We start from the raw sequence: 17,213 nt of genomic DNA, 5'->3' as shown, positions 1-17,213 counted from the left end.
GGACTTGGGGAAAATCCACTATTTCTGGGATAAGCAGTATAAAATGTTTTGTAAATTTTGGGGATCTTGCCGGGTATTTGTGACCTGGATTGGCCACTGTTGGAAACAAGATGCTGGGCTTGATGGACCTTTGGTCTTTCCCAGTATGGCAATACTTATGTAACAACAATTAAATATTATGTTTCACATATTGCTTCAAAATGAACTCCCTGGCATTTATTTTCAGTTAGTAAGAGAAGTATTAGGGTTGCCTGCAGTCGTTTTGGAATATCTAAGTTGGGTTCCTTGAAACGGCAAGTTTGCGAAACATGGTCCCTGTTGGGACCCATTCAAATTGACTCAAGTTAAGTGATTTTAACGTATTTTATAATAAGTAGTAGGTTATGGCACAAAAGAAAAAGTTGAATAATGTGCGATGATTAGTTGCCTTGGGATGTTTTTAAGACCAACGCGTCTGTGATAATCCCACTGAAAACACATCAGCACATTTCTTATATTGGATGGAGTTCATTTTGAAGTGTTATGTGACGCATCATATTTAATTGTTCTATGGGAATTGTGTTTTGCAACTGTTTTTATACAACGCCACACAGGGTGTCATTTTGAGGAAGTTCTGCTAAGTCACTTATGGACTGATGATCAGAAGCAAATGCAGGCGTTAGAGGCCAATAGCACCTTACTAGCGCCTGTGTTCGCTTCTGCCCGATGATCAGAGCCGACGACAGGGGCGTAGCCAGAAAACAGATTTTGGGTGGGCCTAGGCAAGAACTAGGTGGGGCACCAAGTGTTCTCCCCCACCCCCACCACCAAAAAAAAATCTCAGCTGGCAGGAAAATGCTTCTTTCCACCATGCGCAGGTACCGGTATCGTGGAGAATAACGTTTTCGTTACCATCAGAGGAAAGCCTTCAGCTGGCAGAGCTTGGGATCCCCACCAGCTACCACTAAATATGTGCTACTGTTGGGTGGGCCTGAGCCCTAAGTGGGTGGGCCCAGGCCCACCTGTGGCTAAGCCACTGGCTGACGAGCTTGTGCAACAATGCGCTCACTGGCTCTGAAAGCAATGAGCACGCAAATGCATTCTAAACAGGGCATTACCTATTCCTCCCCAGTGCTCCAGCATGCATTTTCATGCTAGCAGGCTCCCCCATCCCCCCCCAAAAGGACCAGAACCCAAATGCCTCCCCAACCCTCCATACCCAAAAAATAGGCCCTGGTGTCCCAGTGGGCCGCAAGCCCCACCCCCACCTGCTGGTCTAGCGGCCTTCCCCCCCCCCCCCCCCCCCCCCCCACTCGTACTTTTGTGGTGCAAGAGGGAGTAGCACACTCCCTCCTCTTCAGTGCCACCTTCAAAATGGTGGCACCCAGCCCTGCCGAGTGGATCCTAGGATGTGCTGGGCAGGGCTTCTCTACCATTTAAGGGAGTTTTGAAGGCAGCACTGAAGAGGAGGGAGTGTGCTACTCCCTCCTCCATCGTAAAGGTATGGGGGGGAGAGGGGAGTGCTATACCACCGGGGGGGGGGGGGGGGGGGTTGGGTTGCGGGCCACCAGGGCATTATTTTTTGGGTGTGAGGGGGGGTTAGAGGGGCTGGAGATCCACTGGGGAGGAGAGGTGTTGGGGCTTGGGGGGGGGGACTCTGGCCACCAGGGCCTTGCAGAGTTGGAAGGAGCCCCTGTTTTGACAGGTCCGGGCTTTTGATAGCCTGGACCTGTTAAACAATGTGGGAGGATTCAGACACAATCCTCCTGCTCTTTTACTCCATGATTAGAGATAATAACTTGCTTAAATTTGCATGCTATTATCTCAGATCATAGGGGAGTATAGCCCCGCGCTGTTCCAGTGCTGATTTTAGAGCGCTGTTTGGAACAGCGCGGGGCTTCCGCCTGTTAATTTGTTCTTGCGCTTAGAAATGTGAGAGACGCTATCTGGTGTATGAGGTCAGTGTCAGGACTAAGGAAGATGGTTTTGCTGTGCATGTGAAGGAGACTCCTGGCGATGTGTGATGTCGGTAATATGAGTGTGTTTGCACTGAGTGAACAAAATGCTTTTAGTAAGAGAAACTTGCTCTCATATTGCCCTTCTGATGTGTGTGTAGCAGCAAGCTGAGAATCGGCAGGGGTTAGATGCAGACAAAGGTTTGCTTCTGGATGTTCACTCCCTGGCTGAGCTGCAGAGAAGAACCGTTCCCACCACTGATGATTCTCCAAAATATGCCTACACCCTGGGAGCAGATGGCAGATATGGTGAGAAGGCTGCTGGTGGCGCTGTTGGGGGTAAAACAGATTTACTGTATAGTTACGGTGATTTACTGCTTTTCGGTAGGAATCTAGGTCTGGGATATATTCAAGAATAAACATGGGCAGGAAGGGATGGGGGGAACAGGGTGAAACTGGGAAAGGAGAGAACTGATGTTTAAAGGAACAATTTCATACCAGTGTTATGTAATTAAAGCACCCCCCCCCCCCCCCAAAAAAAAAAAAAAAACACATAAGAACAGCTCTACTGAGCCAGACCATAGGTCCATCTTGTTTCTGTGGCCAATACAGGTCACAAATACCTGGCAGAATCCCAAAGCTTCCATGCTACCAATCCCAGGGGTAAGTAGTGGCTTGCCCCCATGTCTGTCTTAATAATGACATAAATGGTTCTTCTAGGAATTTGTCCAATACTTATTTTAAACCTATGTAGTTCAGAAGGGCATTAGTCCTGGTTGAAATGTAGCCCTCTAAACTGTGTTTCCTATGATACTTAGACCTAAAGATTCTGCCCAGGTGGTGAGGTTGGATCGACCCAGTTCATGTCAAGTCAGAGAATGGGGCCAGGCTAAAATGGAACTTGGGTCACTCTGGGGTTGGATCATCCCCTTCTGCCACCCTGAAGAAAGGGAAAGCAGGTGAATAGCGAGAGGGACAGGAAAAAAAAGTGGTTTTTTTTTTTTTTTTAAAGCGTGTGTGTTTTATTTACCACCAGTCTTCAGTCCTTGCCAGGCCACCATCCTAATGCTATATAAAGACCAGTCGCTACAGTCAGAGGTCCCTGAAGGGCAGCGCTGTGGTGTTATCCTGGACCAGACTAACTTCTACACAGAGGAGGGTGGACAGTGCCATGATAAGGGCTATTTCATCCAAACTGGCCAACAGGTGAGCCCCTCACTTGATACATGACCCTGATATCTATTCTAGGCAGCAGCTGACGCTGATGTCTCTCCTCTTCTTTCGTCCACTGCTTCAGCTAAGCAATGTACAGTAGAAGTCCAAAAATCCAGACTGCTCGGGGATTGGATCAGTCTGGATTTTCTGGGTTCTCAGGCAGTACTTTCAAAATGTTATATTTAAGGAAGAATAAAGAGCTGAAAAGTCCCCATGCTGCTTCTCTTTTTTCCCATGCAGTATCTCTCTTCCTCATGCAGCGTCTCCTTCCCCTCCCAGGGTCTCACTTACCCTTCTAGCTTCTCTTGTCTTTCCTCTCCCATGCAGCATCTTCTTCCCTTTCCAGCGTCTCCAGTGTCCAAAGGAGGGGCCCAGGCCCCCCCATGGCTATTCTTCTCCCCCTTCTTCCCACCCCCCCCCCCCCAACATGGTCTGGCATCTTTCTTCCCACAACCAGCCCCGCCCACTTTCACTCTGAGGCCTCCAAGCCCCCCCCCCCCCCCCCCCTCGGTGGCTATTCCTTCCTTCCATTCCCCCCCACCCTGCGTGGTCCAGCGTCTTTCTTCCCACACTCAGCTCTGTTGGCTTGCTGTCATTCTCTCACCTATTCCTGAAGTCTTCGGTGTTGCAGTGCCATCAGCAGCCTTACTCACAGGCTACCTCCGGCATGCACTGTGCCTTTCCCCTCTGACCCATCCGGCCCTTCTGGCAACAGGAAGTTGCATCAGAAGGAGTGGGATAGGTCATATAGGAAAGGCATGGTGCATGCCGGAGGCAGCTTGTGAATAAGACTGCCGCACCGAAGAATTCAGGAACAGGTAAAAAATTAAGAGCAAGCAGGCAGAGCTGGGTGTGGGGAAAGAGATGCTAGACTGGCGGGAGTGGGGAGAGACAAAGGGGAGCCGGTTGATATTGAGTATCTGGATTTTCAAAAGGCGTTTGACAAGGTACCTCATGAAAGGCTACAGAGGAAATTGGAGGGTCATGGGATAGGATGAAATGTCCTATTGTGGATTAAAAACTGGTTGAAGGATAGGAAACAGAGAGTGGGGTTAAATGGGCAGTATTCACAATGGAGAAGGGTAGTTAGTGGGGTTCCTCAGGGGTCTGTGCTAGGACCGCTGCTTTTTAATATATTTATAAATGATTTAGAGATGGGAGTAACTAGCGAGGTAATTAAATTTGCTGATGACACAAAGTTATTCAAAGTTGTTAACTCGCGACAGGATTGTGAAAAATTACAAGAGGACCTTACGAGACTGGGAGACTGGGCTGCTAAATGGCAGATGACGTTTAATGTGAGCAAGTGCAAGGTGATGCATGTGGGAAAAAAGAACCCGAATTATAGCTACGTCATGCAAGGTTCCACGTTAGGAGTTACGGACCAAGAAAGGGATATGGGTGTCGTCGTCGATAACACACTGAAACCTTCTGCTCAGTGTGCTGCTGCGGCTAGGAAAGCGAATAGAATGTTGGGTATTATGAGGAAAGGTATGGAAAACAGGTGTGAGGATGTTATAATGCCGTTGTATCGCTCCATGGTGCGACCGCACCTTGAGTATTGTGTTCAATTCTGGTCGCCGCATCTCAAGAAAGATATAGTAGAATTGGAAAAGGTGCAGCGAAGGACGACTAAAATGATAGCGGGGATGGGACGACTTCCCTATGAAGAAAGACTAAGGAGGCTAGGGCTATTCAGCTTGGAGAAGAGACAGCTGAGGGGAGACATGATAGAGGTATATAAAATAATGAGTGGAGTGGAACAGGTGGATGTGAAGCGTCTGTTCACGCTTTCCAAAAATACTAGGACTAGGGGGCATGTGATTAAACTACAGTGTAGTAAATTTAAAACAAATCTGAGAAAATTTTTCTTCACCCAACGTGTAATTAAACTCTGGAATTAATTGCCGGAAAATGTGGTGAAGGCGGTTAGCTTAGCAGAGTTTAAAAAGGGGTTGGACGGTTTCCTAAAGGACAAGTCCATAAACCGCTACTAAACGGACTTGGTAAAATCCAAAATCCCAGGAATAACATGTATAGAATGTTTGTACGTTTGGGAAGCTTGCCAGGTGCCCTTGGCCTGGATTGGCCGCTGTCGTGGACAGGATGCTGGGCTCGATGGACCCTTGGTCTTTTCCCAGTATGGCATTACTTATGTACTTATGTAGATGGGAGGAAGGAGGGAGGCATAGCAACAGGGGGGGGGGGCTTGGTGAGTAAGTGAGAGGAAGGGGGCAGGGCCAGGTGTAGGGAGAAAGACGCTGGACCATGTGTGATTGGGGGCGGGAGAGAGTCTGTATTCTCAGGCGGTCTGGAATTCACAATTTTTGGAGGTCTGGATTCTCGGGTGGTCCAGATTTCCAGCATCTGGATTTTTGGACTTCTGCAGTACTTCCATTCTCAAGTGGCTACAAATGTCACTTTATGCTACTAGAGGGTACTTGTTACACACTTTTCATTTTTATTCTTTCCATTCTAGTGTAAGTTGGAAAGAATTATACAAAGGAGGTAGAGAATGGCTGTCTGCTTGTCTGGTGGCAAAATGATGCTCCGGAATGTTGTATGGAATGGGATGAAACTTAGCATGTGGGGGGAAAACTAGTAAAAAGACACACATCGAATTTGAAAATGGATCAAATCGGACCAGGGGTTGCATAGAAATAAGCCCCCTGTCGCCTCCTCCCCCCTTGCAAAAAGTTCAGTGTATCTCTATGGGAGCAAGAGTTTTAGCTTTTGTAGCATAAAAACATAACATACGGTAAAACACAGCGGTTCAAGAATTCCTCCTTTCAAACTCACTCTCTTATGTTCTGTACAACTCCAGTCCCCAAAAACTAACTCCCTGTACAAATGGCCCACCATCCTGCAAACTCCCCAGTCCCCCAAAAAAACTGTCCACCAAAAGCGGGCCACCATCCTGCAAACTGCCCTGACCCCCAAAACCCGCCCATCTATCTTTCCCACTGCCCTGACTCCCAAAAACTATCCCTTCAAATCTGCCCCACCATCCCACAAATGGCTTCTTCTTCCACAATCTATCCTCCTGCAATTTCCCCATCACCTCGTGTGTAAATTGCTAGACAATATATGACAGGAGTGGAAATCTTTCACGTGTAAAGAGCCACAAACCAATATTTTCAGCAACAGAGAACCTTCTCTCCCCCTCCTCACTTCCCACCACTCTCTATCTCGGCTCACTTCTCCCTGTCACCAACAGCATCGCAAACAGCTCCTCCATCCCCTGCCGTCTTTTTCTCATACACCCCCCCTCCCTGTCAGCCTTCTTTTCTTTGTGGTGAGTTCTGAAGGGAATAGAAAGCCAGAGAGGATTAACAGGGCCCCAGACAGAAAACGAGTGTGTATGTCAGTAGCATTCTGTGACTGGTACTTCTGTGGTGCTGTTGCTCTGGCAGGAGGACACGGAATGGCTTCTCTTTCCCTGGTGCTGAAGGTCGACCAGAGCTGCCCTCTGACAGCAGTGCCTCCTTGTTGCTCTGGGTCTGATGGCCTTTTTTTTTTCTCTAGGTGCAGGTGTACAGATAGGGAAGTGTAGCCAGTGATGGACTGAGACAGCGCTCAAAGGGGCCTCTCTCTCTCTCTCTTAGTTTTCCTCTCAGAAGGAGAATGATAATTCTGTTTCATAGCTGTGTAGGCCTCCTCTGGTAGTGCTGTTCCACTGTTGTGATGTGAATTTCATGGTACTCCACAGTCTAACAGAATCTGCTGACATTGCACAGTTAGAAACATTGAAACAGAACCCACCCGTACCAGTGTGCAGCTCTACAATCCTTTCCTCTGTTTCAGAGGTCCTCTGTACTTCTCCTATGCTCTCTTGAATTCAGATGATAGTCCTTGTCCTATATAATAAAAGGCACCTGCAACATTCTGAAGCTGACTGCATGGCTGAGGCATTCCTGCTCTCTGTATCCATCTCCTGAATTGACATCACGTACTTCCGGGTTCCTCACAAGCAGAAGTGACCAACCACACGAGGTTTCTCGGCTTCAGAATGTTGGAGGTGCATTCTATTAAATAGGATTGGATTGGTCAGTTCCTTGAAGCACATCCAGAGCTCAGCGTCCTGCACAGTAACGCTCAGACATCAGAGAGAGAGAGGGGGGGGCTGGCACCAGAGAGGGGGGGGGGAGGTATCTCTGTCACACACACACTCTCTCTCTCTCTCACAGTCAATGTCTTTCTCTCATTCTCACACACTGTCTGTCACACACTCTATGTCTCACACTGTATCACATTCACTCTATGTGTCACACAGTCACACACTCTCTTGGTCTCATACACTCAGTCTCACAGAGAGTCTTTGTCTCACACACTCTCTGTCTCTCGCACACACTGTATCTGTGTGAAACACACTCTCTCTCGCACACTGTGTCTCACATACGCACTTGCACACACTCTTATTCTCACACACACACTCTCTCTCTATCACAGACACACTCGCACCCAGACTCACTCTCTCTCTCTCACACACATACACACTCGCACATTCACTCTCTCTCTCACACACACAGTCACTCTCACATACACTCTCTCAAACATACACACTCCGAGGAAAACCTTGCTAGCGCCCGTTTCATTTGTGTCAGAAACGGGCCTTTTTTTACTAGTTTCTAATATTTTCACTGGAATGAGGCAGAAAAGGCTTGACATTTACATGGGTGTGAAGGATTAAGGGTGGGATTGGAGTATCAGTACAGGGAAGGCCTGAGGACAGGGGGAGAGCAATTTTTTCTTGTCAGTGGTTCTTTGGCTGTGGGCAAGTAGAGAGCTGTTTAATATGTTTGGTCTTTGGCTACAGGACATCATGTTTCCAGTGGAGATGGTACAAAAATCTGGAGGATACGTAGTCCATGAGGTTGTAACTTTGGCACCACTGCATGTTGGGGACCAGGTCCAACTCTTCATTGATGAGGTGTGTTGGGATGAGGTCTGGGTGATTAAGGCAGTTGGGATCCTTTTTCTGATCTGTGTTAAGCAGAGGATTTAGGACCCAGTACTTTAAAGCAAATGAAATGTTATTTTGCAGGTAATGTACAGAGGCTTTTGGCTACTGCTTTACCATGCACGAAAGCAGTGACTGAAAGTCACATGTTATTGAGCTCATTAGCGATTCCATTCAGTGCACAGAGAAACTGCACGGAAAACCTCTACAACTAGAAATTACTGACAGCACTTAAGCTGTCGATAGTTTTCTGTGCTAACTTTCTTGTCAGAGCCTGGGCGCTGATTGGCTCAGGCACTGACAAGAAAGTCACGCTGTGGCCCCTTGTCCCCAAACCTTTCCTCGAGCCTGAGCCTCCATCCCCAACCCCTAAAAATCCTTCTGACCCCCTTCCCCCCAATAAACTGGTGATCCAGTGGGCCCACTAACCTGACCGCCTCGCCCCCCTGCAAAAAAAAAAATTACCCTGGTGATTCAGCGGGCCCACTGATTCTCCCCCACCCCCAATGAACACTGATCCTGGTGGTCTAGTGAAATCCCCCCCCCCCCCCCCCAAGGCCCTGTGGGGTGGCAGTTCTGGGATGCACTGGGAGGGGCCTAAGTACCAAGCTGGGCACTGCTGTTTTGACAAGGGGGGCCCAAAGGCAAGAGGAAGTAGGCAGTCATCCTGTCTTCGACTAAAGTTTTTTTTTTTTTTTTGGGGGGGGGGGGGGGAGGATTTCACTAGACCACCAGGGCCCAGTGTTCTCTAAGGGTGGGGGTCGGTGGGCCACCAGGGTATTCTTTTTTTTTGGGGTGGGGGGGCAGGTTGGGTCAGTAGACAGAGCTATCCTACAGGACTAATGGAAAGAAAATGATCAAGTAAGACCCACGTTCTCCTTTATTTGGTACAGCGTGTGATTCAGAGGTCTTTGGGAGAGGGATGTTGTATGGTGCTGTAATTCTTGCTGCCTGTGTGACTCTAGCTGTGCCGTTTTATTCTTTCCAGGCGCAGCGGCTGGCCTGCATGGTGAAACACACAGCCACCCACTTACTGAACTTTGCCTTGAGGCGAGTGCTGGGGGAGGGGACTGAGCAGCAAGGGTCACACGTTGCTGCCACTCGTCTACGCTTTGACTGCATTGTCAAGGTAAGCACGCTTTTTGGTATCAAAGGATGGGTCTGCTCTTGGGAGAAAAATCTGGGAACAGCAGATGCTCCTTCTCCACTGAAAACACTTCTGCTTTGAATTGGAGAGGGATAATGGGGTAACTTCATTATTTTTTTTTTCTATGTGTAAAGCTTTGCCAGTTTGTGTGGAACTGGGAATAAAGTTGCAGTGTGCACACTTTAATTTCCAAAAATCTTACTAAGAACAAAAAAAGAGGCGGAAAATACTCTATGTTTAAATATTTTTATTGTCAATACTGGAAAGAAAAGACATAAGCACAACAAGAGACAACCAAGCCAAGGGTAATGAAAAAACAGTATTTTGTGGTTAAACCCTGCCCCATCCTCCTCTGCCCATCCCAAATCCCCCAAAACGGTCTAGAAACCCTTCCTACCTCCCCTTCCCCAATCCCAATGCCTTTATGTCCAAACAACGCTAGAAAATACCATGCAACAAAGCTATTCAAAGCCCCCAAATGGTCAGATGTCCACTGTATTCTATGTTTAAATCTGTTGTATTGATGGAATTACATCAGATACAACAATTGAAATCACGATATAACATTCCTTAAACATGTAGCTCCATACAATTTTCCCCCCCCTTTCATCCCCCCAAGCCATCCCCTCCCTGTACCCCATTCCAACCCCAACTTTATGCAACAGCTTCAACAAGTGCTTTCCAATATATGTCCACTGTATTCTAAAAGGTGGAGCGTACCCAACTGGTAAGGCTGTTCAGATATGGGGTGCACATCTTTAAGCCCCTAGTGTCCATCGAAAGTCTCTCCATATGGAAAAGATCATGCATTTGGTTCCACAATAACATCAGTGAGGGAGGGGTATCCGTGACCCAGTGCAAGAGCATATGGGAGGCCATTCCACGCCTCCACCACCCTTTCTGTGAAATAATACTTCCTTAGGTTACTCCTAAGCCTATTCCCTCTTAACTTCATCATATGCCCCCTCATTCCAGAGCTCTCCTTCAGTTGAAAAAGGCTCTCTTCCTGTACATAAATGCCCTTCACATATTTATACGTCTATATCATGTCTCCTCTCTTCCTGCGTATTCATGTTGAGGTTCATAAGCCTGTCCCTATATTTTTTGTGTTCAAGACCGTTTACTAATTTTGTAGCCGCTCTCTGGACAGACTACATCCTGTTTATATCTTTCCGTAGGTGTGATCTCCAGAACTGCATACCGTACTCTAAATGGGGCCTCACCAGAGACTTATACAAGGGCACTATCACCTCCTTTTTCCTGCTGTTCATCCCTCTTTTTATGCACCTGAGCATCCTTCTGGCTTTGATTGTCACTTTTTCTACCTGTTTGGAAGCTTTAAGGTCATCAGACACAATCATCCCCACTCTTCCTTCGTACACTGAAGCACTTCACTCCCTATGCTGTACCGTTCCCTCAGATTCTTGCGACCCAAGTGCATGACCCTGCATTTTTTGGGATTAAACCTTAGTTGCCAAATATCGGTCCATTCCTCCAGCTTCACTAGGTCCTTCCTCATGTTATTCACACCCTCTAGGGTGTCCACCCTAGAGCCCTTTTGCAATATCGCTCACAAAGACGTTAAAAAGAGCCGGCCCTAGGACTGATCCCTGCGGTACTCCACTGATGACATCCTTTTCTCCAGAGCAAGGTCCATTTACCACTACCCTATGTCTCCTACCATTCAACCAATTTTTAACCCAATCAGTTACTCTAGATCCCAGACCGAGGGCACTCAGTTTATTTATCAGTCGCCTGTGCGGAACCATGTCAAAGCAATTAAAAATATTGTGGTTAATAAAATTAATCTCCCTGAGTTACCTTGTCTTTTCCCCATGCGGCTGCCATTACTTTCTCTTTCTGTTCCTCTTCTCGTTGCGGTCCGTGTTCTTTCATTGGCTGTTGTTCCCGGGAGCGTCTGATTGGTTCTTTGTCCAGGGAGCCAATGAGGAGTGCCGCTATTGGGGAGCATGCTGAATATCAGCACGTGCTCCCTACAGGAGCCCCCTCTGCTCCTGCGTGCCTGCCCGCTGATGCCTGCCGCTGTTGCCTGCCTTCCACCGCTGCTGATGCCTGCCCGCCCGCCTACCCACTGGTGCTTGCCTGCTGCTGCTACTGCCTACCTGTCCACTCGTTGGTGCTTGCCTGCTGTTGTCTGCCTGCCCGCCCACCCACTGGTGCTTTCCTGCTGCTGCTACTGCCTGCCTGCCCATCCACTGGTACTTGCCTGCCCGCCCATCCACTGGTACTTGCCTGCCCATCCACTGGTACTTGCCTGCTGCTACTGCCTGCCTGTCTGCCCGCTAGTGCCTTCCTGCCGCTGCCGCCCGCCTCCACTGCTAAGTAGTAGGCCTGAGGGTGTCCTCCAGCCTCCCCCACCCCCCCCCCCCCCCCCGCATCCTGTCTTCTCTCCTCCCCTGCTTTAGTCCCACATCCTCCCCTCCCCCCGCTGCAGAACTGCATCCTCTCCGGGCCCCCTCCTCACTGCAGTCCAGCATCCTCTCCTCCTCCTCCACTGCAATCTGGCATCCTATCCGTGCCCTCTGCTGCAGTCCGGCTTCTTCTCAGGCTCCCCCCCCCCCCCCCCAACTGCTCCTGATCTGTGACTCAGGCATGCAGCACACTTTGTTGGGGGGGTGGACAGGAGGGAAACAGATGCAGTGAAGGGAGGGGGGAAGATATGCAGTCATTCAAACCTGTGTGACTGCCTCTGTTTCCTCCTGACCCCCTGTTCTTGGTACGGTTATTTTATTAATAAATCCAATATTGTTGTTTGAAACTTTCCCTGCTTCCGTTATTTTTATTAATCGCACAGTTAAAAATTGTAATCAAAATGCAGCTCTACCAAAAAGATTTAGCTTCAGGGCTCAGCCACTATATGTGACCCATAGTGCCCTGCTGCCGCACTTCCGCCAGCTTGTCGAGGAAGCAGTGGTTAATGTGAGTGGGGGTTAATTACATAACTTTAACATTACTCTCATGAACATTAGTTGCAATAACTATTTTAGCCAAGGCAGATTCCATAGCTGCCCAATCAGTGAAGCCATAACTCACCCCCAGTTCCTCTTCCCATCTCTGATGATGTCTCAAATCTGAGAGCAAGTCACGCAGATATCTATACAGGGCAGCAACCAGACGCTCGGTGAAAAAAATTTCACAAATATCTTTCAAACACGTGGCTTCTCTCACCAACTGGGATTTAATAGATTTGCTGGACAGTAAGTGGGAAAAATGATGGGCACTCGGCAACTGATAGTCCTGTCTGAGGTAGTCAAACGAAATGAGAGCAGATTCCTCAAAAGGTTGCCACCAACTGGCTAAGCAATGAGCTTCCCATATTCAAAAAACAGGGGATGATGTGCCCTTGTGAAAACACCAGTATGAGACATAGGAGAGTGACACTGAAACTCCTGGGAGGTTCCCATGATGTCCCAAACCCAAAGTGCATGTTCAGTGACAAGACTGACCTCAGGGTCCACAACTTGACCAAACCCACCAGTCTCTGTTCAAGCGAAATCCATAGCTTATACGGGTGATTCTGAAACCATTCATTGGCTTCCCTTGCTTGCGCCTCTTTATAGTAAAACTTATCAATAGAAATCAAACAAAATAAAACATGGAAAAGAAAATAAGATGATACCTTTTTTATTGGACATAACTTAATACATTTCTTGATTAGCTTTCGAAGGTTGCCCTTCTTCCTCAGATCGGAAATAAGCAAATGTGCTAGCTGACAGTGTATATAAGTGAAAACATTCAAGCATTACTATGACAGTCTGGGAGGATGGGGGTGGGTAGGAGGTATGCATGGGGACATCAAAGCATATCATTGATATTCTAACAGGATGGGTGTGGATAGGTGAGGGGTGGGGTGATCAACAGAGACATACAGCTTGACTGTCATAGTAATGCTTGAATGTTTTCACTTATATACACTGTCAGCTAGCACATTTGCTTATTTCCGATCTGAGGAAGAAGGGCAACCTTCGAAAGCTAATCAAGAAATGTATTAAGTTATGTCCAATAAAAAAGGTATCATCTTATTTTCTTTTCCATGTTTTATTTTGTTTGATTTCTATTGATAACCTTAAGAGTGGACTAACACGGCTACCACACTCCTCTAGTAAAACTTAAAATGCCCTCGAGACCTTTTCAGTTCTTGTGTTCTGTAGTTAGTTGGAAGGGAAATAAGAGATTTTATTTTTATTTTATTTTTGTTATATTTGTACCCTGCACTTTCCCACTCATGGCAGGCTCAATGCGGCTTACATGGGGCAATGGAGGGTTAAGTGACTTGCCCAGAGTCACAAGGAGCTACCTGTGCCTGAAGTGGGAATCGAACTCAGTTCCTCAGTTCCCCAGGACCAAAGTCCACCACCCTAACCACTAGGCCACTCCTCCACTGTTGCTACTATTGGAGATTCTACATGGAATGTTGCTAGTCCACTAGCGAAGTCGGCCCTTGCAGATCACCAATGTGGCCGCGCAGGCTTCTGCTTCTGTGAGTCTGACGTCCTGCACATACGTGCAGGACGTCAGACTCACAGAAACAGAAGCCTGCGCAGCCTTCTACATGGAATGTTGCTAGTGGAATAGCAACATTCCATGTAGAATCTCCAACAGTAGCAACATTCCATGTAGAATCTCCAATGGTATCTATTTTATTTTTGTTACATTTGTACCCTGTGCTTTCCCACTCATGGCAGGCTCAATGCGGCTTACATGGGGCAATGGAGGGTTAAGTGACTTGCCCAGAGTCACAAGGAGCTGCCTGTGCCTGAAGTGGGAATCGAACTCAGTTCCTCAGTTCCCCAGGACCAAAGTCCACCACCCTAACCACTAGGCCACTCCACTGATGTTAGAAGATAACCAGTCTACGCTGACTGTCCGGTTACTCCTCTGTGTGCTGTTAGGGATATTTCCCAGCTACAGAGCATGACCTCTTGTTGAGATCTCTGTTTATCCAGGAAAGTTTTTGTCATCTTTCCCCTTTGCACTCCACCTTGATCAGATCAGCATATGACGTCATAAGAACATAAGAATAACCATACTGGGTCAGACCAATGGTCCATCTAGCCCAGTTTCCTGCTTCCAACAGTTGCCAGTCCAGGTCACAAATAACTGCAGAAACCTAATTAGTAGCAACATACCAAGCTAACAAGCAGTGACTTCCCCCATGTACATCTCAACAACAGACTATGGACGTTTCCTCAAGAAACTTGTGTAAACCTTTTTTTTTAACCCAAATTCGCTAACTGCTGTTACCACATCCTCCAACAGCGAGTTCCAGAGCTTAACTATTCTTTGAAAAAATATTTCCTCCTATTCATTTTGAAAGTATTTCCATGTAATTTCATTGAGTGTCCCCTGGTCTTTGTACTTTTTTGAAAGAGTGATCAATAGAAATCAAACAAAATAAAACATGGAAAAGAAAATAAGATGATATCTTTTTTATTGGACATAATACATTTCTTGATTAGCTTTCAAAGGTTGCCCTTCTTCGTCAGATCAGAAATAAGCAAATGTGGTAGCAGATAGTATATATAAGAGAAACATCAAAGCATTACTTTGACAGTCTGACAGGGTGGGAGGATGGGGGTGGGTAGGAGGTATGCATGGGGACATCAAAGCATTTCATTGATAGTCTAACAGGATGGGTGTGGATAGGTGAGAGGAGGGTGATAAACATTTGCTTATTTCCGATCTGAGGAAGAAGGGCAACCTTCGAAAGCTAATCAAGAAATGTATTAAGTTATGTCCAATAAAAAAGGTATCATCTTATTTTCTTTTCCATGTTTTATTTTGTTTGATTTCTATTGATAACCTTTAAGAGTGGACTAACACGGCTACCACACCTCTCCACTTGAAAGAGTGAAAAATCGATTCACTTCTACCCATTCTACAGTGCTCAGGATTTTGTAGACCTCAATTACAGTGGTGGAAATAAGTATTTGATCCCTTGCTGATTTTGTAAGTTTGCCCACTGACAAAGACATGAGTAGCCCATAATTGAAGGGTAGGTTATTGGTAACAGTGAGAGATAGCACATCACAAATTAAATCCGGAAAATCACATTGTGGAAAGTATATGAATTTATTTGCATTCTGCAGAGGGAAATAAGTATTTAATCCCTCTGGCAAACAAGACCTAATACTTGGTGGCAAAACCCTTGTTGGCAAGCACAGCGGTCAGACGTCTTCTGTAGTTGATGATGAGGTTTGCACACATGTCAGGAGGAATTTTGGTCCACTCCTCTTTGCAGATCATCTCTAAATCATTAAGAGTTCTGGGCTGTCGCTTGGCAACTCGCAGCTTCAGCTCCCTCCATAAGTTTTCAATGGGATTAAGGTCTGGTGACTGGCTAGGCCACTCCATGACCCTAATGTGCTTCTTCCTGAGCCACTCCTTTGTTGCCTTGGCTGTATGTTTTGGGTCATTGTCGTGCTGGAAGACCCAGCCACGACCCATTTTTAAGGCCCTGGCGGAGGGAAGGAGGTTGTCACTCAGAATTGTACGGTACATGGCCCCATCCATTCTCCCATTGATGCGGTGAAGTAGTCCTGTGCCCTTAGCAGAGAAACACCCCCAAAACATAACATTTCCACCTCCATGCTTGACAGTGGGGACGGTGTTCTTTGGGTCATAGGCAGCATTTCTCTTCCTCCAAACACGGCGAGTTGAGTTCATGCCAAAGAGCTCAATTTTTGTCTCATCTGACCACAGCACCTTCTCCCAATCACTCTCGGCATCATCCAGGTGTTCACTGGCAAACTTCAGACGGGCCGTCACATGTGCCTTCCGGAGCAGGGGGACCTTGCGGGCACTGCAGGATTGCAATCCGTTATGTCGTAATGTGTTACCAATGGTTTTCGTGGTGACAGTGGTCCCAGCTGCCTTGAGATCATTGACAAGTTCCCCCCTTGTAGTTGTAGGCTGATTTCTAACCTTCCTCATGATCAAGGATACCCCACGAGGTGAGATTTTGCGTGGAGCCCCAGATCTTTGTCGATTGACAGTCATTTTGTACTTCTTCCATTTTCTTACTATGGCACCAACAGTTGTCTCCTTCTCGCCCAGCGTCTTACTGATGGTTTTGTATCCCATTCCAGCCTTGTGCAGGTATATGATCTTGTCCCTGACATCCTTAGACAGCTCCTTGCTCTTGGCCATTTTGTAGAGGTTAGAGTCTGACTGATTCACTGAGTCTGTGGACAGGTGTCTTTCATACAGGTGACCATTGCCGACAGCTGTCTGTCATGCAGGTAACGAGTTGATTTGGAGCATCTACCTGGTCTGTAGGGGCCAGATCTCTTACTGGTTGGTGGGGGATCAAATACTTATTTCCCTCTGCAGAATGCAAATAAATTCATATACTTTCCACAATGTGATTTTCCGGATTTAATTTGTGATGTGCTATCTCTCACTGTTACCAATAACCTACCCTTCAATTATGGGCTGCTCATGTCTTTGTCAGTGGGCAAACTTACAAAATCAGCAAGGGATCAAATACTTATTTCCACCACTGTATATCCCCCTCCAGCCATCTGTTTTCCAAGCTGAAGAGCCCTGACCTCTGTAGCCTTTTCCTCATATGGAAGAAGTTCCCGTTCATCATTTTGGTTGCTCTTCTTTGAACCTTTTCTAATTTCGCTATATGTTTTTTGAGATACGGCAACCAGAAATGAATGCAGTATGGAAGGTGAGGTCGCACCAAGATGGCAGCACCTACCGAGTGAGCAGCGTGGCTCTGTCTCCTTGTTCCTTGAATTTGCTTCTTACTTGATTTCTTGCAACCTGCTTCGCTATGGTGATGCCACATATGAAGAGGAAGAGGGGGTGGTGTGACCCACTCCCCCCTCCAGTGTTTACTTTCTCTCCCATTCAACAGAAGATAGTGCTGTGCTACCAGAGCTGCTGTCACTTTTATCAGGGTTGGAGGCTCCACGTTGCGACAGGT

General features: G+C 47.1%; 1 protein-coding gene across 2 annotated transcripts in view; it reads left to right on the top strand.

The window, feature by feature from the left end:
• AARS2 (alanyl-tRNA synthetase 2, mitochondrial) overlaps window positions 1-17,213 on the top strand; it is a 74,264-nt gene that overhangs the window by 35,182 nt on the left and 21,869 nt on the right. The window contains exons 11-14 of one of the 2 annotated variants that reach the window (XM_030195759.1): window positions 2,099-2,243; window positions 2,971-3,140; window positions 7,966-8,079; window positions 9,098-9,238. In XM_030195759.1, the coding sequence (XP_030051619.1) occupies window positions 2,099-2,243; window positions 2,971-3,140; window positions 7,966-8,079; window positions 9,098-9,238 (570 nt within the window). Of the gene's footprint in view, window positions 1-2,095; window positions 2,244-2,970; window positions 3,141-7,965; window positions 8,080-9,097; window positions 9,239-17,213 lie in introns of both variants that reach the window. The other variant, XM_030195758.1, reaches the window with a different exon arrangement.

The sequence above is a fragment of the Microcaecilia unicolor genome, chromosome 3 (assembly GCF_901765095.1).
Source record: "Microcaecilia unicolor chromosome 3, aMicUni1.1, whole genome shotgun sequence".
In the NCBI taxonomy this organism is placed as follows: Eukaryota; Metazoa; Chordata; class Amphibia; order Gymnophiona; family Siphonopidae; genus Microcaecilia; species Microcaecilia unicolor.
Note: the sequence above shows the minus strand (reverse complement) of the source record. Positions and strands in the feature narration are given on the sequence as shown.